Genomic DNA, 23922 nt, shown 5'->3' with positions numbered 1-23922 from the left:
ACTTGGCTCTGGGCTAAACATAGCAGGGACTCTTAGTGCAGTGGTTTTCTCTTCGTTTCTGGAGCAAAATCTAGAGCAGTAACATGCCAGTATCTTAGTTGCACAGTATCCATGCCACAAGTGTCCCTCCTCCAACCTTGAGAGCTGAGAACTTCTGGTCCCTTAACAAATAGCTGCCTCTTCTCACAGAACTTCTTCCCATTTGTGGGGTCCAGGTATTCATAATCTTTCTATGACCTGGCTTCCTCTTGCCTCCAAATGAGAATATGGTAACCTGGAAGAAACAAGAAGCCTGACTGACACCTTCTGTTACTAGTCTCAGAGCTTGGGGCTGCTATGGGGAGCTAGCAGACTGGACAGTAACCTGACATTGTGACATTGTCATGACCAAAATAAAGCCAGATGTGTGATCTGGCCCAGAGACCACTGTCTCTCAGATAACTTTACTGCCTACTGCCCTGGAATGAATAGGGCCAGGCTAGGGTGGATTTAACCTCCTATGAAACCTAGGGATAGGGTCACACTTAGTCTGAGATACAGTTGTTTCTACTCACCCATAGCGGAGGCCAGTGTGTCCCCCATTGGGTTGAACTCATTGAGCTGCAGAGGTAAGAATATCAGTGTGAAGTTGGGGTAAAGGCAGTAGAGAGGGGATTAATTCTCATCGGAAATGTAGCTCAACTCCCTGCTTCCTCCCATCACTGAGGGTCCAAGTCTCACCGAAGTGATACCAGAATATCCTGGATCATAAAGCTGGCACATCATCTTCCCCGAGCTTCCATCAAACACATCTATTGTCCTTAGTTCATAGGGAACACAACTTTTGAGATTAGGATCTGGGTATCGGCCCACAACAATGAGGTTGTGCCGTGGATGCCAGGTTGCCTAGGAAATGGAGAGGTCAAGTCAGAATGTAAAGAGACATTGGTATTCTTGAAGCCAGGGGAGATGGCTCAGTTGGCAATGGGCTTGCTACAAAGACAGGCCTGAGTTTGGATTCCCAGCACCCACATAAAAATCTTGTCATGATATACCTGTAATCCCAGCTGGATTGGAGCTGGGATTGGAGACAAGATACCTGGAACTTGCTAACCATCTAGTCCAGCCAATCAGTGAGTTCCAGGTTCAGTGAGAGACCCTGTCTCCAGAATAAGTGGGGAACAATTGAGGAAGACACCTGATGTCAACCTGTGGCTTTCACACACGAAAAAGTATTTTTTGTTTGTTTGTTTTGGTTTTTGAGACAGGGTTTCTTTGTGTAGCTTTGGAGCCTATCCTGGCACTCACTCTGTGGACCAGGCTGGCCTCAAACTCACAGAGATCCACCTGCCTCTGCCTCCCAAGTGCAGGAATTAAAGGCATGCACCACCAATGGCCTGCCAAAATATTCTTTAAGGACTGGATATCCAGCTCTTCGGCAAAGCACTTACATAACACCCACAAGGCTGTGGGTTTGATCCCAGCATCATTCATGCCCACGGGCACACAAACACACACACACACCAGTTGTATGTAATATATATATACATATGTGTATATGTATGTACATATTTTCCAATATTTTCTTAACCACTAATAGGCTAAGAAGAACCCAATTCTGCTGGAGAGATAGATGGCTCAGAGGTTAAGAGCACTGACTGCTCTTCCAGAGGTCCTGAGTTCAATTCCCAGCAACCACATAGTGGCTCACAACCATCCGTTAGAGATCTGGTGCCCTCTTCTGGTGTGCAGATATACATGGAAGTAGACTGTTGTATACACAATAAATAAATTCTTTAAAAAAAAAAAAAAAGAACCCAATACTGCATATAAAACAAACATAAGGGCTGGCTAGATGACTCAGCAGATAAAGACATTTGACCCCAACCAAACCTGATACAACTGAGTTTGATCCCCTTGGGCCTATGTGGTGAGAGGGCAAAACCAACTCTGACCACTTTGCCCATTGTGGCATGAGTGTGCAGGCACACACACAATAAGTGGGGTTTTGGTTTGGTTTTTTTTGTTTGTTTGTTTTTTGTTTTTTTTGAGACAGGGTCTCTCTGTGGCTTTGGAGGCTGTCCTGGAACTAGCTCTTGTAGACCAGGCTGGTCTCGAACTCACAGAGATCCACCTGCCTCTGCCTCCCGAGTGCTGGGATTAAAGGCGTGCGCCACCACTGCCTGGCTTCCTGCATTTTCTTAAGATCATACCAACTTGGGCATTTTTGTTTTGTTGTTGCTGTTTTGTCTGTTTTTTTGCAATTCTGGGGACTGAACCTGGGGCCTTGTGCATGCTAGGCAAGGACTTTACCCACTGAAAACCTGGCCCTTAAACATTTTCACATCAGCTTTGTTAAGACCTTAACCTAAGAGATGAACCTACAACAAAGCAAAAAAGCCTCTAGTAAACAATACCAAATAGGACTTAGGTTCTGAAGTGACTCTACTACCAATCCTCTATCCACACAACAAAGACTTGGGTGTAAAGTCCCAGTGGGAAGAGGAAAGGGAAAAAAACCGCATTCATTGGTTCACATTATTCAAAACAAATCTCGAAGTTATTGATGAGACAGAATTGGATAGCCTTTTCCTAATTTCAGAACAGTTCTTGATTTTTTGAAACAGGGGTTGTACTGTATAACCCAGGCAATTCTTAAACCTGCAATCCTCCCTCAACCCAAAGTGCTAGGTTTATAGGTGTGTGCTCCGTGTATGGCTTCAAGGCAGTTTTGAAGGAAGACAAGATCAAAAGAAGAGGGAGAGACGAATGGACTAGAGAGACACTCAATGATTGAGAACACTGGCTGCTCTTCCAGAAGACATAGTTTTCCTAGCACCTACAATGTCAGCTCACAGCCATTTGTAACTCCCATCCCAGGGGATCCCATGGCATCTGATCTCTAAGGAAACCAGGCATGCACATGGTATACAGACATTCATGCAGATAAAACATCCATCCACACACATTAAATAAATATTTAAGAGAAGAATTGGTACATACAGTGGCTTAGAAGTAGTTGCAAAAAAAAAAAATCACAGGTAGACATTAGCATCACTGGACATGATGGGATAGATGAGGACACAGCCTATTGAGAGCAATAACTGGCTTTGAACTCCTGATCTCCTTGCTTCTACCCACAAGATGTTAGGATTACCAGTATGTACCACTACACCTGATATTTTCATGTGTCCCCCCCTCCAGGGCATTGTGCATGCTATATGTAGGTACTCTACCTCTAAGCAATATCCCAAGAAAAATCCGTGTGTGTGTGTGTGTGTGTGTGTGTGTGTGTGTGTGTGTGTGTGTGTGTGTGTGTGTGACAGGATCTCAATATATAGGCCAGGATGGCTTTGAACTCATATAGATCTACCTGCTTCTGCCTCCCAATCGCTGAGATTTAAGGCATATGCCACAATACCTAGTTTCAAAAGATTTTTTGTTTTTTTTTTTGTTGTTGTTGTTTTGTTGTTTGTTCATTTGTTTCAAGACAGGGTTTCTGTGTGTACCCTTGTCTGTTCTGGAACACTGTAGACCGGGCTGGCCTCGAACTCATAGAGATCTCCTGCCTATGCCTTCTGAGTAGAAGAATTCTTAATATTGTTTATTTGGGGTTTGATCTGAAGTATGTGGGATACTAAGTTGTTTATTAAGTACTTACCAAGTGCTAGGCATGGTGTCCAGTGTTTTATATATCCTGATTCATCCTCAAAACACCCTATCAGTTATATACTATTTTCTCTTACAGATGAAACCGAGGTCTAAATTGGGAAACTAAGGGTCTTATTTCTATAGGAACCACTTAAACCTGGAAGATAATCCAAGGTTAGGTTGGTTAATGGGTCAGCTGCATACATGGGTAACTGAAACAGAGGGCAGAACAAGGGTTAATTAAGTTAATAGAAAATGCCCACAGTAAGATCAATACTGGCATGAAAAGCTTAGGAAATTAGCTTATCAGATATACTAAGAAAACTCAGTGGGGTGATTGGTGTGATGGTGGTGCTTGGGAGACAGAAGCAGGTGATCTCTATTAGGTCAGGACTAGCTTGATCTATGGAACAAGTTCCAGGCCAGCCAGGGCTATTATAGTAAGACCCTACCTCAAAAAGATAACTCTCAGTGGAATTACAGAAATGGGATATAAAGAGCAGATAGAGCCAAAGGATTAAAGGACTTTTTTTGTGTCAGGGAAAGACAGTATCTGAGATTGCAGGCTGCATATGTGACCCTCTCTCCCCAACTTGGACAGACCCCTTCCTCTCGCCACTCACCTTGATGGGTGTGAGGTGCTGAAAGTGACGGTGAGGGTGGGAGATCAGGCTCAGGGGGCTGTCCCACTGGGAGGCAGAGTAAACCCGAATCTCATTGTTCTGGTCGGTAGTCAGGAGCCGGGCTCCATCCGGGCTAAAACAGGCTGACAAAGTGAAAAGCCCTTAAGCTAAAGGAACCCTTATTCCCTGGTATCCTGACCTTCTGAAGTCCCAGTCCCTCTAGGTAAAGGTAGGAGGGGCCAATCTGCACTATGAACAAAAATAGTATAGAAACTCAACCGTCGATGGAGCAGCCAGAGCCAGAAACGGTCCTAGACATCAGCTTAGTAGATGTAAGGATTGAGCTGGGGGCTAGTACGACAAAGACAGGGTTCATAAAAAAGATGAGGTTTGGGATGTCACACCTGCATTGACAGCATGCCTGTGAGGCAGTGAGTAGAGGAAGCTGGTTTTGCTTTTAATTTGGCGCAGGTCCCAGATTTTCACTGTTTGATCTACGGAGGCTGTGGCCAGAAGCCAATCACAGCAGGGATTCAGGGCCACGTGGGCTACTTTCTTTTTGTGTAGTCTGAGATTCCAAAGCTGTAGAGAAAAGTCTGGTTCAGGTGGAGACACAGAACCAAAAGGGGGGTTGGGGGACGGGAATGGGCCACATAGTACCCACCTGCTTGCCATCTGTGTGCAGTAGGATCACGTGTCCCACATTGTCTCCTGTGACCACCACTTGGCTCTTGGCAGAAACATCAAGGCTGCAAAACCAGACCCTAGAGGGAGAGGGTGCTGTGAGGCTGAGATAGGTCTGTCTAGTCACTTGCAGCTCCAGTATCTTAACAGGCATTCAAAAAATATTTGTTGAATCATGAGTAATTGTCTTGCTATAAAGTTCCAGAGAAGGGCACTTAGCCTTGGCTACCATGCAGAAAAGAAGGGGTGAGGGTGATAGAACTCAGAAACTTATCCAGTTATTGCTGGGCCCAGAATCTTCAGCTAGTCCCTGGAACAGCCAAACCTAGAGTAGTAAAGCAAATCCAAAGGCTAGCTGGCTCTCCACAGCCTAGGTTCTGAAGAGGCCTTATTTACTGTTCTCACACTCATTACTCTTCACTCTTTGGGCCAAAGGAGTTGACAAACCAAACAGGAACGCCCAGCTCTGCTCCTCACAGATGGCTAGAAGTGAACATCTGCCTGCTTCTGAGCATTTAGGGAAAAAAATCAAATGCAACCAGAAACCTTTCCTCTTGAGAGCTATGTGAGAATAAAGAGACTGAGAAGAGGCCCTGATTCACAGCCTAAGGAGAACACTAAGTCTAGCCAGTCCCCACTCTTGATGGTGTGCTTCTCAGCCTCACGGGGCTGCCCAGAACAACACTGCAGCTAGTTAGGCCCACTGCACCCCCTCACTCATTTATAGAACCGTGACTCTGGTTAGAAACAGTGACTTGCATTTGTAATTTCTCCAGCTACTTGTTCTGAAAGGGTTCTTCATTTCCACCAATTAACATTTCCACCAAGGAAACGGTATGGCCATTATACACCAGAAAATGGAAGAAATTGCATTTCTTTCTCTCCTTTCTAAGACAGGCCCTGACTGACCTTGAACTCATAGTAATTCACCAGCCCCCGCCTCTCAGTGCTGGCATTAAAGGTGTGAGCCAACCACACATGGCTAAACTTCAGTTCTTAATTCCTGCTCTACTTTGTAATGCCTTTCTTTCTAAACAAATGCCCTGTTGACTTATCCAGTGAAAGTAAAGGCCTAGTTCAGTATGGACATGACTTACAGAAGTGATTAAACCCTTCCCTCCAGGGGAGAGCTGAGGATCCAGGACACTTTCCTAGTGCAATGACCCATTTGGACCAAAGTCAGAGCAGCCAGTCTAAGGAAGAAAAGGAGTGGTACAAAGTGGCTAATACCCCTGTCTTCCCTGTGCCTGAGTAAAAGAAATGGGCCTGGGTATGTCCTCTGCAGAACTGCATCTAGAGCATGGAAGCCATTTCCCTTACTAGTTAAACTACTCACTTGCAAGAGTTTGAGCTGGTATAAACTCGGAGAGTGTTGCCTTTAAAGTCCTGCAGCCTGGTTGTTCCCTCCATTGAGGAAGCAAAAAACTGATTGGAATTGAGATGGCTAAACTTCAGCCCAGTGATGCTTCCTCCAGCTCCAATCTAATATGAGGAAGGAAAAAGCCAGTGAGTGGTGATGGGCCACAAGTGAGGAACCAGGCCTGGGCACACAAACAGCGCTAAGGCAGAAACACCAAGGTCAGCTTAGATACTGACTAAATGGCACTAAAGTACTCTTTATTTTTTAAGGCTTTATTTTGACTTTCATATTTTCAATTAAGAGGTAGTAAACATAACTGGCTCTGGTACACATTTCTTTGAATTTCAACACAAACAGACGTTAAATAGCCTGCCCATCCCCAAAATTAAGATTCAGAAATGTATTAACCCCACCAAAAAAAAACTCCCTCACACTCTCCCACTTTATCACATTTACCCCTTAAATTCAGTCCCTGGAAATCACAGTGTGCTCTTTTTTTAGAAGAGGGAGCTCAAAAAAGTGGTGGGGCTTGGAGGGCAGGAAGTGATCTGTGATTCTGCCTTCCAAACACTTTAGGCAGTGATGACACAACTGTGAGAGCCTGGAGGTACAGCAAGTGTTAGAGCACTAGTAGGCACAAGGCCCTGAGTTTGACCCCAACTACACACATGATCTACAAATTAAAAGGGGAGGAGAGTAACACCTGTGGCTTAACCTTATTAAGCACTTTTTATAGAGGCTAGAGAGATGGCTTAGTGGTTAAGAGCACCTACAGCTCTTCTAGAGGACTAGAGTTCAGGTCCTATCACCCACATAGGATGCCTCAAATGGCCCGTAACTCCAGTTCCAAGGGATCTAATGCCCTCTTCTGGCCTCCACAAGCACTCCCATACACGTGGCATACACTCATAAAGACACATGGACACACATATAAATAAATAAATAAATAAATAAATGAATGAATGAATAAATAAATAAAACAGGCATAGGAACACGCCTTTAACTCACTACCCTATAGGCAGAGACAGGCAGATCTCTGAGTTTAAGGCCAGCCTGGTCTACATAGTAAATTCCAGGATAGTCAGGGCTAATAGACTGTCTCAAATAAAATAACATATACAATAAGAGCTGAAGCAAGCTGATTATATATCAAGCACTGTTTTAAAAATTTGGTGTACTCAGAAGATCCTTCTTCACTTTGTCCTCCTTATACTGCTACAATCCAGAGTCTAAGCTTTAACAAGGTCACCAATATAGCAAGCACTTAACTGTCTTCAGACTTAACATACTGGCATGCTCTGTTTTTTTTTTTTTTTTTTTTTTTTTTTTTGGTTCTGTTTTGTTTTTAAGGCAGGGTCTCACAACGTAGCCCTGGCTGGCCTCACAGAGATCTGCCTACCTCTGCTTTGATTAAAATTAAAGGCACATGCTACCACTCCCAGCTGTGAGAACATTATAACCCAGTATCCATTGTCTGCTAAGCCTTTGCTGCTAGTAAGACAATCTACTGTTCCCACTAGTTGATCAGGTTTCACTATTCCAAGACATCACCACTTGCCCCCATCCCTCTCTCATACCTGTTGAATGGCCTCTTTACCCTGTTTGGGCCCTGATTCTGTTGCTAAGCTACCATTCTGATACTACCTGTACCAACATCCATCCCAATTTAATGGACTCCAGAAGTTGGTCCCAGTCCATTGTGGCCTCCCTGCTGTGTAAACAATGTCTCTCTTACTTGCCTCTTCCTAATAATTTTGGGTTGAACTATTCAGAAGGTAAAGAAAGGGAAGGATGGGGGCTGGAGAGATGGCTCAGAGGTTAAGAGCACTGACTGCTCTTCCAGAGGTCCTGAGTTCAATTCCCAGCAACCACATGGTGGCTCACAACCATCTGTAATGAGATTTGGTGTCTTCTTCTGGACTGTAGGCATACATGCAGGCCAAACACTCTACACATAATAAATAAATCTTAAAAAGAAAAAGACACACAGCTTGTCCAACAAACATGAAAAGAAACTCAACATCATCTAGAGAAACACGGAAGCTACAATGATATCACCTCACACACCTTATAATGCCACTATCAAAAGAACAGAAAATAACTAGTGTTGAGGATTTGGAGGAACTGGAATTCTTATGCGCTTCTAAAAGTTTTATTTTTTTTAAAGATTTTATTTATTTATTATGTATACAACATTCTGCTTCCATGTATATCTGCACACCAGAAGAGGGCACCAGATCTCATATTACGGATGGTTGGGAGCCACCATGTGGTTGCTGGGAATTGAACTCAGGACCTCTGAAAGAGCAGTCAGTGCTCTTAACTTCTGAGCCATCTCTCCAGCCCCATTTTTTTTTTTTATTTTTTATTGAAAATAGAATTATTTATTTGTTGGTTTTTTGATACAGGGTTTCTCTGTGTGTCCTGGAACTAGCTCTGTAGACAAGGCTGGTCTTGAACTCAGAGATCCACCTGCCTCTGCCTCCCAAGTGCTGGGATTAAAGGCATGCGCCACCACACCTGGTAAGATCATCTTAAATGAAAATTTAAAAAAGAAATGACAAGGATGTGTGCCAGAGCCACATATTTACCAACATACTAGAGGTCTATGTCAAAGAAAGAATAGGTAAATAGTGCTGGAGTGGTAAAGAAAGAAATCAAACTTTCATCAAAAAAGAGAAACTCTTATCATGTGTAGGTAAGAAGATTATATAGGGGAAAATTAAATCTTGAGCTGCAGTTTTATTATTACTTTTATTATTACTTCATTATTATGTATATGAGTGTTTGTGTGTGCATGTATGTCTGTGAACCATATGTGTTTCTGGTGCCAATGAAGGCCAGAGAGGGAATCAATCCCCTGAAACTAAAGTTTTAGATGGCTGTGTGGCCCCATGTGATAGCTGAGAACTGAACACAAATCCTCCCTAAGAGCAGCAGTGCTCTTTAACTGCTGAGCCATTTCTCTAGCCCCACACAGAAACAAATAAACAAAACCCCTTTAGATTTATTTTATGAGTGTTTTGCCAGCATCTATGCATGTATACCATGTGCATACCTGATGCTCTTGGAAGTCAGAAAAGGGTGTTGACTTCCCTGAAACTAGAGTTATGGATGGTTGTGAGCCACCATGTGGGAACTGGGAACAGAACCCAGATCTTCTGCAAGAGCAACAAGTGCTCTTAACTTCTGAGCTGTCTCTTCAGCCCAAAGGAAAAACAAATGTTTTAAAGAAAGTATTGTCAGGTGTGGTTGTGCGCCCTGTAACCCCAGCACTTGAGAGGCTAAAGCAGGAAGTCTGCCACAGGTGAGATCAACTCAAGATGCATACTGAAACCTTATCAATAAAAAAGGAGAAAAGGAAAGTACCTGCAGCACAAGCATGAAAACTGAGTTAAAACAACAACAACAACAACAAAACAAAACAAAACAAAAAAAAGACGAGATGATGTTCACTGTAAACTCGAACTGGAAGGCATAAGAGATCCTTGGAACTCACTGGCCAGCTGGTCTAGCCTATCCTAATGGGTAAGCCCTAGGTCACTAAGAGACCCTGTCTCATAAAAAACAGTGGGGACAGCAAGATGGCACAGCAGGAAAAAAGTAAGGTAAAGCTGAGCAAGTCTGATGGCCTGAGTTTGATCCCTGGATTCCATGTAGAAAATCTGGATGCTGTGGCACACAGCTGTAATCCCAGCATTCTTACAGCAAGGCGTTACATACTGCCTGCAGAACATCAACAACAGATTGTCCTCTGACCTCCACCCATACACCACAGTGTACATGCCCACACTCAAATACAAACAATACATTTCCTAAAGATTGACATTTGAGTTTGATATTTGGCCTACACACACACACACACACACACACACACACACACACACACACACACACACACACACACACGATAGAGATATATTGATCAGCTGGAGTGTTGTGGTGCATCCCTCTAATGCCAGCACTTGGGAGGCAAAAGCTAGTGGATCACTATAGTTCAAGGCCAGCATGTTCTAGGCTGGCCAGGGCTACATAGTGAGACCCTGTCCCAAACAAAACACAAAAATACAGAGGATCTCACTACAAGCTCAAATGATTTTCCTGCTTTTGCCTCCAGAGCAGTTAGGGTGATGGGTGCATATAAATATAATATATATATATATATATATATTATATATATATATATATATATATATTCCTTACTTGGCGGCCTGAGTAGGAAAATATTTAATTTTTTGTGTGTACATGTGTGCACACATATGTGCAGAAACCAGAGGCTGATGTTTGTCATCCTTCTCTATTGTTCTCTACCTTATATACTGAGTCAGGGTCTCTCACTTGAACCTAGAACTCATTACTTTCTGTCTCTGCCTCCCATGACTGTGATTATAGGCGGGGTACAATGCCACCTGCTGGAGAGTAGAACTCCTGTCCTCATTACCCATTGAGCCACCTCACCAGCCCAAGTAGGAAAAGCATTAAAATCTTTAGATAAACTATGACAGTAAATGTAGATTTCTGCTTCTAGCCATGTTGGTATCAGGAATCAAATAATCCTCATGCTTTACACAACTAGAAAAATCAACAAAACACATGAAACAAGTTTTAAGACCATGTATAATAGGCAAACAAGAAAAGATGGAAAAGTAATGAGGTTATTCTGCAACTGTGCCAGTTTGCAGCTGGAGAGTATATCCAGGTTAGGGACTGAGGAACAATAGCCTCTAAGTCTCAGTAAGATGGATGAGCAGATAGACTGTCCATGTGGCAGAGTACTGGGGACGCACTTTCCCATGCACTTCTTCCAGTCTTTGGCTGAATATTAATGTATAAGCGTATGTGAGAAGATTACACAAAGTTAGAGGAAATAAAAACACCAGAAATTAGTTGGAGAAAACTTCAAAACAATCTATAATCTCATCATCCAATGAAAAGGGTTGGATTTTGTTTTGTTGAGTGGGTTTTTACTATCCAGCCCAGGCTAGCCTACCTCTATCCTGTCTGCTTCCTGAGTGCTGGTATTGTAGGCTATGAAATGACACTATAGCCAACTTGAAACCATTCTTAATATACAGGGTATCTAATAGGTACATTATCCACACTTCAGGGTAGGCCTCATGCCCAGGAGTAGGTGGCCAACACAGAATGAATTAAGTGGTATTTTTGTAGACATTTGTCTCCTTTTGATTTGGTTGGCTTTTTTTCTTTTTCTTTTGTTTTTGTTTTTCAAGACAGGGTTTCTCTGTGTAACAGTCCCGGCTGTCCTGGAACTCGATTTGTATTCCAGGCTGGCCTCAAACTCACAGAGATCCACTTGCCTTTGCATGTGTCTGTGCACCACCTGCATGCAGTGCCTTTGGAGGTCAGAAAAGGGCATTGGGTCCCCTGGGACTGGAGTTCCAGAAGGTTATGAGACACCATGTGGGTCCTGGGAATTGAACACGGGTCCTCTGGAAGAGCGGCCAGTGCTCTCATAATTGCAGAGCCATCTCTCCATCACCTATTTTTTGTTTTGTTTTGTTTTTGTTTTTGAGACAGGGTTCCTCTGTGTAGTCCTGGCTGTCCTGGAGCTTGCTGTATAGACCAGGCTGGCCTCAAACTCAGAGATTGTCCTGCCTTTGCCTCTCCAGTTCTGGGATTAAAGGTGTGTACCACCACCACTGGCTTCCTTTTATTTATTTTTTAAGGCAGGGTTTCATGTGGCTAGGTTGGCCTCCAAATCAATCTGTAGACCGAGGCTGGCCATAAATTCCTGGTCCTCCTACCTTCATCTCTCAAGTGCTGGAATTGCAGGATGCCACCATGCATGGGTTACATGAGAATTATTTTTAAGGGAGCCAGAAAAAATACTCATATAGAGATATTTTATAAGAATAGTGGCAAACTTTTCACTAGAAAGCATCTGTAAAGGGGCTAGAGATGGCTCAGCAGTTAAATACTCTTGGAGAGGACCTGAGTTTGGTTTTCAGCACCCATCTTTGGCAGCTCACAACCTCCTGCATGTAACTCTCTCTAGGGGATCTGATGCCTTCTGGACTCTGAAAGTACCTGCACTCATATACACACACCCACATACAAACACACATATGTGCACATAATTTTAAAATAAAGCTGGGCAGTGGTGGCAAGAAAAGGTAATAACACAAACAAAAATGAAACTACATCAAGCAAGGAACACATTCTAAATGTCTAGACCATAGGTAATTGGCAAATTACAGAGATTACTCCAATAGCTGTCCTATCCTGAAGAGTTCAAGTCTTGTACCTAGTATGCCCTTAGCTAAGATATGAGAGGATTTTAACTAAAGCTATCTAGTCTTCAACCCCATCAAAGACCTAAGAAGAAAAGTAATATTACCTGAGTAAGCAGGAAGTGCAAGCAAGTAACTTACAGTCACCCAAAGTTTCTCTGCAACCGTTAGGGCATCCAACTTTGGCTATAGGTCTAGACTATCTGACGGACCTTTTTCAGAAGCAGGAAAATTTGAAAGACTGTGCTACCCTGTCTAGACAAGGTTCAGCAGTCACTTTTCCATGTATCCTGCTTGTCTGGATTGGACAGCATGCTTACTGTCAGCAGTTGAGGCAATAGGCCAGTTTTGCCAAGAAGGAAACAACTCCATATGGAATGTCTTTGGTGCCCATCATTCTCTCAGGAATAGATCAGTGCTGCCAGGTGCAGCCATGTCTCACATCAACAAAATTCTAAGTTATTAAAACATTTAAATGCCATATTCTGTAAGTCTTTGGAGTGTTTGAAGATTACCTATCTATATGGGATACATCTTTGTACATCTAGAAAACCTAACTAACATAACTAGAAGTATGACAAATATGGAAATATGGGTGACTATTAACCTATAACCCTTTTTTAAACCTGTAATTCTTTTTCTTTCTTTCTTTCTTTCTTTCTTTTTTTTTTTTTTTTTGTTTTTTGAGACAGGGTTTCTCTGTGTAGCTTTGGAGCCTATCCTGGCACTCACTCTGGAGACCAGGCTGGCACTTGAACTCACAGAGATCCACCTGCCTCTGCCTCCCGAGTGCTGGGATTAAACGCGTGTGCCACCAATGCCCGACTCTAAACCTGTAATTCTTAATAACCTATATATCTTAAAGACTAAAGCTTCACATTATAAAAATAAACACAATCTGTAAACAGATGTACAGTATAAAGATAATGACCTCAAAATTGTGACAATATATAAAAAATCTTAACCAGAGGTAGAAACGTATAGTGCAATATGACAAAAGTAACCTTAATTTGTATCAGTATACAAAATATTTTAAACAGAAGTAGAAACATACATGTAAAGTATTTGTGTTTTGAGACCAAGTGTCTCTGTATAGCTCAAGCTGGTCTTGAACCTACAGTCCTGAGGCCAGCTATAGAGTGGGAATCTTTTACAGATGTGTGGGGGTGACAGGGCATTGAATCCCAGGCCTTGCGTATGCTAAGATACTCTTACTAAGCTACAATCCAGTCTTGTTTAATAATGTAAAGACTTTTTTAAGATTGATTTGTTTTATTTCATGAGTGTGTGCCACATGCATCCTGGTGTCAGGAGATCAGAAGGGGTTGGATTCCCACACTATAGCTGGCCTCAAGACGGATGGTTAAAGACCAGCTTGAGCTATACAGAGATACCTGGTCTCAAGAACATACACAAAAAGATTTCTACACTAAACCCAGCTACTCCAGTCCAAAGTATTTGCTAAAGAAAAAAAATATTTCCACACAAATACTGGACATGAATATTCATAGCACTTTTATTTGCAGCAATCAAAAACTGGAAAAATGTAAACATTCTTCAATACGTAATGGACAAATTATAATGTATTATAATGGAACACTATCCAGAAAGGAAAAAAAAAAAAAACTATGGATCCACATAAAAATGTAGACTCAAATAGAGTAAAACCAGCTAAACCAAAACATCAACAGCATATTTTCTTTGACTAAGAATTTTCAGCTGGGCACAGTGGCACAAACCTTTAATTCTAGCACTCTAGGCAGAGGCAAGTGGATCTGAGTTCAAGGCCAGTCTGGTCTACAGGGAGCTAGTTCCAGGATAGCCAGAGCTACAATAGATAGACTCTGTCGTGAAAAAACAAAACAAAAAATAAGAAATTTCAAGAAAATGTAAAGCAATCTATAAGGATAGAATGCAGATCAGTAGTCTCTAAAGACAGGAGCAAGAATAGAAAGAAATAGATTTAATATTAGTTTTTGGAGGGGATTTATTGTTGTTTTGTCTTTTTTTTTATTTTATTTTTGAGACAAGGTCTCATTATGTAGCTCTGAACCCGATGCCACCACCCTAGCCACATTGGTGAGCTCCTGGTTCAGTGAGAGACTATGTGTCAAAAATTAAAGTGGAGAGTGACTGAGGAAGACACCCAAGGGTGACTTCCAGCCTCCACACATATGTGAGTGAGCATCCATGTGCATGTGCACACACATATATACACACAGAGAATTAATGAAGAAACAGTACCAATTCTACAAATTCTAGAAAACTAAAGCAGAGCGAGTTCTTCCCAACTCATTTTATGAGGTCAGCATTACACTGATACTAAAACAAAAGGCACTGACAATAAGGAGGAAGGAAGGAAGGAAGGAAGGAAGGAAGGAAGGAAGGAAGGAAGAAAGGAAGTTAAAATTACAGAGCCAGGTATGACAACACATGCTTGCCATCCATGGTGAGGCAGGGAGGATCAGAAATTCAAGGTCATCCTTACACAGTGAGTTCAAGGTCAACCTGGGTACTAGTGTAATATGATATTCTGGGGAAATATTTGACATAAGTTAACTGCAAGGTTCTATGATAGAATATTTATGTGCCAATACTAGAAGAAATGAATGGATGTGTATAATAGTGTATATGTGTACAAAGAAATATTTAAAATGGAGATTTTGGGTATTTACTCAAATCTTTAAACTTCTTTTACCTGAATTTTAAAGTGGATATAAGTTTTATAAGAATACATTGAAGATTTTTTCATCTTGAAAATGCAATGTGGGGGCTGGAGAGATAGCTCAGAAGTTAAGAACACTGGCTGGTCTTCCTCAGGTCCTGAGTTCAATTCCCAGAAACCACATGGAGGCTCACTACCATCTGTAATGAGATCTGGTGCCCTCTTCTAGCATGGAGGAAGAACACTGTATGCATAATAAATAAATAAATAAATAAATAAATAAATAAATAAATAAATCTTTAAAAAAAGAAAATGTAATGCATAGTTCCTCAAAAAGGGTTTAAAAGATATTAAGATCAGAGCCAGGATCATTGAAGTGACAAAACATGACCCTGCTATTACCCCTGTTCTCAAGTCAACTTTCTGCAAGCATCTGGGGGTAACAAACACCAGCATACCTTTTCTCTTCTCCAAGCTAGCTCCCTGTGAAGCACAAAATTCAAATGCTCAAACCAATCTCCAATGCAGTATAAGGAAACTTTAGTTCTATGCATATATAAATAATATACACATATAATATGTATAATAAAAGGTGATGCAGGGGGGTAGGGAGTGTGGCTCAGGGATAGAGGTATGCTTAGCATATGTAGAGCTCTTCAACACCCTCTTCTACAAAAAAAAAGTAGGGGGAGGAGTATGTGGAAACAAAGGCAGGATCAGTATGGCACAAACTCAAAGCAGCTGTCATTCTCCTTTTAGTCAGGATGCTGCTCCCTAGAATATTTTAGACTACTACTTATCACCTCCAGGCATAACCACATTTCTGTATTCCCATGTCCTAGATTCCTGGGGGGGCGGGGAGTCTCCTGCCAGAATTCTTTGTTCTGACTTAAATTTAAATCTCCCCTTCTTTGTTACCTACCCCTTGAGAGGGCAAGAGATATACCCAACCTTTCCTCGGCACTTGCCTAGCTGTCTTTCTTCTAAATTCTCTTCTTGTCTCCTTGACACTCATCTCAGACCTTGACTCCTGGTCTACCATACCTATCCATGCTGGCCTTTCTGATGAGCTGCTTCCTAAAGTCTCCCATTTAAAGAGCCCCTCATCGGGGCTGGAGAGATGGCTCAGAGGTTAAGAGCACCGACTGCTCTTTCAGAGGTCCTGAGTTTGGTTCCTAGCAACCACATGGTGGCTCACAACCATCTGTTAGAGATCTGGTGCCCTCTTCTGGTGTGCAGATATACATGGAAGCAGAATGTTGTATACGTAATAAATAAATAAAACATTGTAAAAAATAAAAAGCCAGGCGTTGGTGGTGCACGCCTTTAATCCCAGCACTCAGGAGGCAGAGGCAGGCAGATCTCTGTGAGTTCGAGGCCAGCTCTGGTCTCCAGAGCGAGTGCCAGGATAGGCTCCAAAGCTACACAGAGAAACCCTGTCTCAAAAAACCAAAATAAATAAATAAATAAATAATAAAAATAAAGAGGCCTCATTTGGGATACAACTTCACCTCGTCCAATTCTGAACAAGTTGGAAAAATGGTTAAGCTAGAATGTAAGCAATATCAAGATGCATGCTTTATCTTATTTAGCCACAAAAATATTTAAGACCTCTGAAGACTAGTTACCTAATGCCAATATTAAGCTACGTACAGTGAGCTAGTCCAAGTCTCAGCTATTTAGGAATGATTTGAACCTAGAAATTTAGCATCAACCAGGGCAACATAGTGAGACCTTGTTTCAAAAAATAAAATAAAGTGGTTACTAAGGAATTTTTACATGTATTTAAAGACAATTAAAAATAACTTTAGGGGGGCTAGAGAGATGGCTCAGCGGTTAAAAGCACTGACTGTTCTTCCAGAGGTCCTGAGTTCAATTCCTAGCAACCACATGGTGGCTCAAAACCACTTTGAATGAGTTCTGGTGCCCTCAGCTGGCATGAAGGCAGAAGACCGTATACATAATAAATAAATAAAATCTTAAAAAAAAAAAAAAAGATAATTTTAAAGCTGGGTAGTGGTGACAAATGCCTTTAATCCCAGCACTTGGGAAGCAAAGGCAGGTGAATCTCAGTGAGTTCAAGGTTAGCCTGATCTACAGAGTGAGTTCCAGACATCCAAGACTGTTAGACAAAGAAACCAGGTCTTGAGAAACCAAAAAAGCAGCCCACAAACAAAATTTTTAAAATGGTACTTTGATGTTATATCCACTTTGGAACTTTTTAAAATTAGAAGGTGAGAAGAGGAGGGAATTCAAGGCCAGTGTAGACTACTAACAGATCTGACCTCAAACAATAATAGTTGGGCATGATAGTACACAACTTTAATTCCACCACTCTGGACAAAGAGGCAGGTGGATCTGTGAGTTTCAGGCCAGCCTGGTCTATATAACAAGTTCCAAGCCATCATGGGCTACATAGTAAGAACCTGTCTTTTAAAAAAGAAAATCCAAACCAAATAAACAAAACAAAAGCCATACAGCACATATAGAGACCATATATTCAGGCTTTATTTGAAAAAGGAAAAAAAATCATATCTAAAACTTTAGGATATACATTTTTGCATTAAAATTGTCACTTTTCTAACCAACCTATTTGGCTTCTTGAGGTCTATGGAGTTTTTTTTAAGTTAAGTTCTAAAATTAGAAAATCACTTTTTATAGTACAACTCTCCAATGTCAACTACCAGTCAGAAAAAGTAAATGTCGGGCTGGAGAGATGGCTCAGAGGTTAAGAGCACTGGCTGTTCTTCCAGAGGTCCTGAGTTCAATCCCAGCAACCACATTGTGACTCACAACCATCTGTAATGAGATCTGATGCCCTCTTCTGATGTGCAGATATACATGGAAGGCAGAATGTTGTATACATAATAAATAAATAAAATCTTTAAAAAAATGAAAAGGTAAATGTCCTAGAGAGTCAATACCTCAGCAATTGAAGGTAAACCCAAGCATCTTAGACTATTCCTAAGTGGACATGGCAGCAGCACACACCAATAATTCCACACTTGAGAGATGAATACAGGAGAACCATCAGGTATTCAAAGTCATCTTTAGCTACATAGGAAGTTCAAAGCCAGCCTGAGCTAAAATAAGACCCTTTATTCCAACAAATCAAATAGCCAGGCATGGTGGCACATACCTTTAATTCCAGTACTCATGAAGCAGAGGTAGGCAATCTCAGTGAATTTGAGGCCAGCCTGATCTAAATAGAAAGTTCCAGGTCCGCTAGAGCTATACAGCAAGACCTTGTCTCAAAACAAACAGACAAAAGCTCCAAATGGGCTGGGTAGTGATGGCACACATCTTTAATCCCAGCACTCGGGAGTTCTCTTGTGAGTTTGAGGCCAGCCCGATCTACAGGTCCCAGGACAGTCTCCAAAGCTACAGAGAAACCCTGTCTTGAAAAACAAAACAACAACAACAAAACAAAACAAAGCAAAACCCTCCAAATGGAACCAAACAAATACAAAGTAAACAATAAAAACTTAAGTGGGGGTGTCAAGATGTAGTTCTGTGGTAGAAGGCTTGCCTCTGAGCCCTAACAATAGAAGCAGGGGCAAGTTGTGGGACAACAAACAAAACACCTAAAACTACACCAAATCTTCAAATTTTGCAGGACCCCTGACAGCGCCATACCTTTCCTCAGTCTCTGACTTTGTTTTTGTTTTTTGAGACAGGGTTTCTCTGTGTAGCTTTGTAAACCAAGCTGGTCTAGAACTCACAGAGATTGCATGCCTCTCCCTCCCAAGTGCTGGGATTAAAGGCATGCTCCACTACCAACCAGCTTGTTCCTGATTATTTAACTATTGTTCTTCAGTCATCCATGAAGCCTTCATCATTATCTCCAACTCACAGGGGCTCTTCTTTTATGTTCTAGAGCTTTTAACATTGGCATTGTTAGTTGTTTTATATCCCTTTGTCTAGTTGTACCTCAAGCCCTTCATTCATTCAATAAATACAAAGCAGCTATTCTAGGCCAAAGGCTGTTCTAGGCCCTGAGGATATGGTGATAAAGCAGAAAGATGAGGTCTCTGTATCATGACTATTTAACAATGAACAAAGATAGAGAAATAAGTACTTCAAATACTGATAAATATTTTGGGGACATGTGAACCAGGGCAGTTATCTAGGAATGATTGGGTGGGGTAGAGGCTACTTCCTCTTTAACAAGGCAAATCAAGCCAGGAGTAGTGGTACATGCCTGTCATACCAGCACTATTGAGGCAGAGGCAGATGGAGCTTTATGAATTCAAGGCAAACTTGGTCTACAGAGTTCTAGGCCAGCCAAAGCTACATAGTGAAACCCTGTTTCAAAAATAAACAATTGAATAATTAAAAGGCAGATTAGCAGCTGGAGAGGAGAGATGGCTGAGCTGTTAAAAGCACTTGCTATTCTTGCAGAAGATCCAGGTTTGGTTCTCAGCACTCATATGGCAGCCCACAGTCATCTATAACTCTAATTCCAAAGGAGCTAATGCCTATTTCTGACCTCTGAAGGCATCAGGTATTCATGTGGTACACATACACATATGCGGGAAAAACATTCATATACAAAAATAATAAATAAAATCTTAAAAAAAAGAAAGGGCAGATTAATCAAAGACTTGAACTGCAAGTGAAAACTATAGAAAAGGTAACTCAAGCCAAAGGGAAAAACAAGAGGAACAGAAGTATGAACTGTGCCCACCATGCCAAGGCTCATGTACTGAAGGTCTGGTCTCCAGTTGATGGTATTGAAAGGTGACTACATCATGAGGATGCTAACTTCATCACTGCTTTAACTTATTAATGGGCTTCTACAGAGACAGCTGACCCGAGCTCATGGGAACTCAGAAACTCTAGACCAATAGCTAGGAAGCCTGCATGGGACTGACATAGGCTCTCTGTATGTGGGAGACAGTTGTATAGCTTGGTCTGTTTGTGGGACCCCTAGCAGTGGGACCAGGATCTGTCCTGGTGCATGAGCTGGCTTTCTGGAACCTATTCCCTATGGTGGGATGCCTCCCTCAGCCTTGATACAGGGGGGAGGAGCTTGGTCCTGCCTCAACTTGATATGCCATGCTATGTCATGCTTTGTTGACTCCCATGGGAGACCTTACCCTTTCTGAGGAGAGGATGGGGGGGGGGGACAGGAGGAGAGGAGGGAGGGTAAACTATGGTTGGTATGTAAAATAAATTTTAAAATTTTAATAAAACTTGGCTAAAGAAAAAAAATATCGATGGGTTTCAAACTAAATGGGCTAATAGAACATGGGGTCTGGTTGGAGGAAGCAGGCCACTGGGGGACATTCATTTTAAGGGCATCACTTACCCCAGACCATTACAATCTATGTCTCTGCTTCCTGACTGTTGAGATGAGCAGCTCTGCTCTACAAACTCTTCTACCATGATGCTCACATGCCCAAATAAACTAAAGCCACCAAGCATGGAATGAAATCTCTACAACTGTCTTTCTCCCTTTAAATGATTTCTCTCAGGTACTGTCAGAGTAATGGAAAACTAACACAGGAAAGACAGACAAAATGAGATTTAAGTTAGAAGGGATACAGAGGGGCATGGCTGAGGCAGGCAGATCTCTGTGAATTCCAGACAAGCCTGGTCTACACAGTGCTTTTCAGACAAGTCAAGGCTACATAGTGAAACTGTATCTCAAAAAGAAGATTAAGAAGAAGAAAAAGAGGAAGAAGAAGGAATAGAGACTCTATGAATGACTAGTCTATACGTTTTAATATTTTAAAGGCCAGCATCCAAAACATATTTGAGTTTTGTTACCATTTATAAGTTTGAAAACACCCACTCACTTTTGCTTCCAACCATATTGCTCCTAGATATCAACATTCCTTCCATTTCTCTTATAAACAGTTTTATAGTGCAACCATCTGGCACCTGGAACCACTTACCCCTTTAATGAAGATAGGTTTGTCCTTTATGCCAAAGTTCCAGATCATGATATCTCCCCCTTTGGAGCCCACAGCCACGGTACTGGGATGAGTTGGGTGCCATGCCAAGGATGTAGTCCTCCTGTCAAAGGGGGCAGCTTTTTGGAATACCCGGTAAGAAGCCAGAGAGTGCAAAAAGGACTTCTGGAGACCCTAATACAGAGAAAATGGAATTAATCTGAACTCACTGAATTAAAATTCACGTCAATATTCAGGAGGCAGAGGCAGGTGCATTTCTGTAAGACTGAAGCCAGCCAGGTCTATATCCAGAGATCCAGGCAAACCAAGGCTACATAGTGAGATCTTGTCTCAAAAACAAATAAAAATTAAATTCAAGTCCTGGGTAAGCTTTCACTCTCTGGCTCCTTAATGGGTAAGCATTAAGATTAAATCTTCCCTAGCCTTGTGCTTGCAATATCTGCAATATATGTGAGCTGCTCCTAGAAACAAGAGGGCAGAATGCATGTCAGCTGGAATGTTTACAGGGTAAAACGTTTTCTCCTTGGCTGAGTGTTCAGTAGGCCAGTCATCATAGCTGGGTGACCTGACCATTCTGCCCATCTGCCGAACCAATTATCTAGTTAGAGCCTGAAATAGTTGAAAACCTTTGAGCATCTCTGACAAGAAACATCTCACCTGCTGTAGTGATGGCCAGTTGGCTTTGCCCAACTTATGCTGGTAAAGATCTCTGATGATGCTGCTACTCCGTGGAGGGATCTGCAGGCTAGACAACTCTGCCAAAAGGCAGCACGACTGACATTTCCTGCTAGAAACTGCCAAAAAAGAACACAGACACATGTTCCTCTCCACAATCTCAGGAAAGGTTTTTCACCTGAAACCCTTTGCTATTTCATTCAGTAAAGCCAATCTATCTCATCATTTCCTAAAAGCCTTTCCATGCACTGTTGAGTCTCAACACAAGAAAGAATAACCCTTCCCCAAAACACTCCTCCAAACAGTAATTCTGTCATACTTTTTTTGTTTTGTTTGTTTTGTTTTTCTGAGACAGGGTTTTGCTGTGTAGCTTTGCTGTCCTGGAACTCTCTCTGAGACCAGGCTGGCCTCGAATTCACAGAGATCCACCTACCCCTGCCTCCTGAGTGACCAAAGATGTGCGCCACCACCACCTGGCCCTGGTAAACCTCTGAGAATGAGCTTCCTGAAGAAAAGGAGAAGGAATTTCAGACTCTCGGCTGAAACCCAAGCATACAGCTAACAACACTGACTGGAAATTCAGCAACCGTGGTGCTAAGAAAGGTAGGATTACTTTGAAACGGTATATGTGTAAAACTTCCGGAATAAAAAAAGGAAAAAGTGGGGACTGTGGGTCTATAGTGATGGAGCTCATCTGCTTCTTCCTGTCATCTGGAGTGGAGGTGGGGGGCGGTTAAACTTAAACTCTCTGGTGTCAATGAACTGGTAAATAAAATGCAGTCTGAAGAGTATAGCACAGAGGCAAACCACTCGCTTTGCGTACTTGAGGCCTGGGTTCGAATCCCAGACTTCCTAAATAAAGTCACAGCCTGAGGTGATAGGGACCTGAAACTGTTCAGGATCCTAGGCATAGAGCACCGCCTACCCCAACTTCGGCCTCTGGCGTGAGCACCCTGAACCACCGGAAAGCTAAGGCAGCAGCGCAGGCCGTACCGGGACCCTGTGCACGCAGCTTCTTGGCTTCGGGCTCCAGCTCCTGAGGACTTCTGCGGCTTTTGCTCTTGAGGAGCAGCGCAACGTCGGGGGACTTCTGGGTTTCTGGGCATTTCTTGGGAGCCATGGCGTACTCCGTGAAGAGATACCAAGCCCAGTGGCAAAATAACGAAGCGAGAGCTAAAAAGCCTCTGAGGAGAGAACAGGAAGAGACAGCGCCGACGCAGGTAGCTCTCGGCTAAGGCAACTTCGCGCCAAACACTCCTAGGGCAGCTTTACTTTTAGCCTCGCCCCGCCTCCTCAGGACCGCCCCGCCCCCTGAACCGCCCCGCCCCCTCGGGACAGCTACCGTGGGGCCCGCCGCCCCCGGAACTACCCCAGACTCTCCCGCCCCCGGATTCCCCGCCTCTTCCGGGGGCGGGGCACGTGAGATAATGCGTGGAGCGTGCTGGTAGGCGTTTTTTGGTTCTATTTTAACTCCTTAAGAACTGCAATGTCGCCTGATAAGACTAAATTGTTTATGTGATAACAAGAATAAAGATCCAGCCGGACGGTGGTGGCACACAGCTTTAATCCCAGCACTCGGGAGGCAGAGGCAGGCGGATCTCTGTGAGTTCGAGGCCAAGCCTGGTCTACAAAGCTACATAGAGAAATCCTGTCTGGAAAAAATCAGTCAAATCAGTCAATCAATCAATCAAAATGAATCCTAAAAAAAAGTAAGACAGCAACTAGGAAGATTATGAAGGAAAATAAAGGTGATTTAAATAGGCTTGTATAGGCCCATTTCAGGGTGGTACCAGTTGGTTTTGTTTTGCTTTGCTTGTGTGGATTTTGTTGTGTTTTGTATGAGACAGGGTTTCTCTGTAGCTTTGGAGCCTGTCTTGGAACTCGCTCTATAGAGAAGGCTGGCCTCAAACTCACAAAGATCTGCCTGTCTCTGCCTCCCAAGCGCTGGATTAAAGGCAGGCGCCTCACTTGCTGTTTAAGAAAGGGTCTCACCGAGCAGCTCAGGATGGTCTGGAACTCACTATGTAAACTAGGCTGGTCTCGAACTCAAAGAGATGCGACTGCCTCTGCCTCCAGAGTACTGGGATCAAAGGTGTGTACCACCACCACCTGGCCT

General features: G+C 42.6%; 1 protein-coding gene across 1 annotated transcript; it reads right to left on the bottom strand.

Annotated features, from left to right (window-relative positions):
* Window positions 1-4: 4 nt before the first annotated feature.
* Ddb2 (damage specific DNA binding protein 2) lies at window positions 5-22934 on the bottom strand. The gene is given in 10 exon segments (XM_027422578.2): window positions 5-274; window positions 555-600; window positions 721-885; window positions 4254-4396; window positions 4658-4835; window positions 4918-5017; window positions 6274-6419; window positions 21114-21305; window positions 21789-21925; window positions 22800-22934. Coding segments are annotated over 10 exon segments (1476 nt in total). The 5' UTR covers window positions 22927-22934; the 3' UTR covers window positions 5-32.
* Between the last annotated feature and the right edge of the window lie 988 nt (window positions 22935-23922).

Source organism: Cricetulus griseus, chromosome 6 (assembly GCF_003668045.3).
Source record: "Cricetulus griseus strain 17A/GY chromosome 6, alternate assembly CriGri-PICRH-1.0, whole genome shotgun sequence".
Lineage (NCBI taxonomy): Eukaryota > Metazoa > Chordata > Mammalia > Rodentia > Cricetidae > Cricetulus > Cricetulus griseus.
The sequence above is the reverse complement of the archived record's forward strand: the minus strand, read 5'-3'. Positions and strand labels throughout refer to the sequence as shown.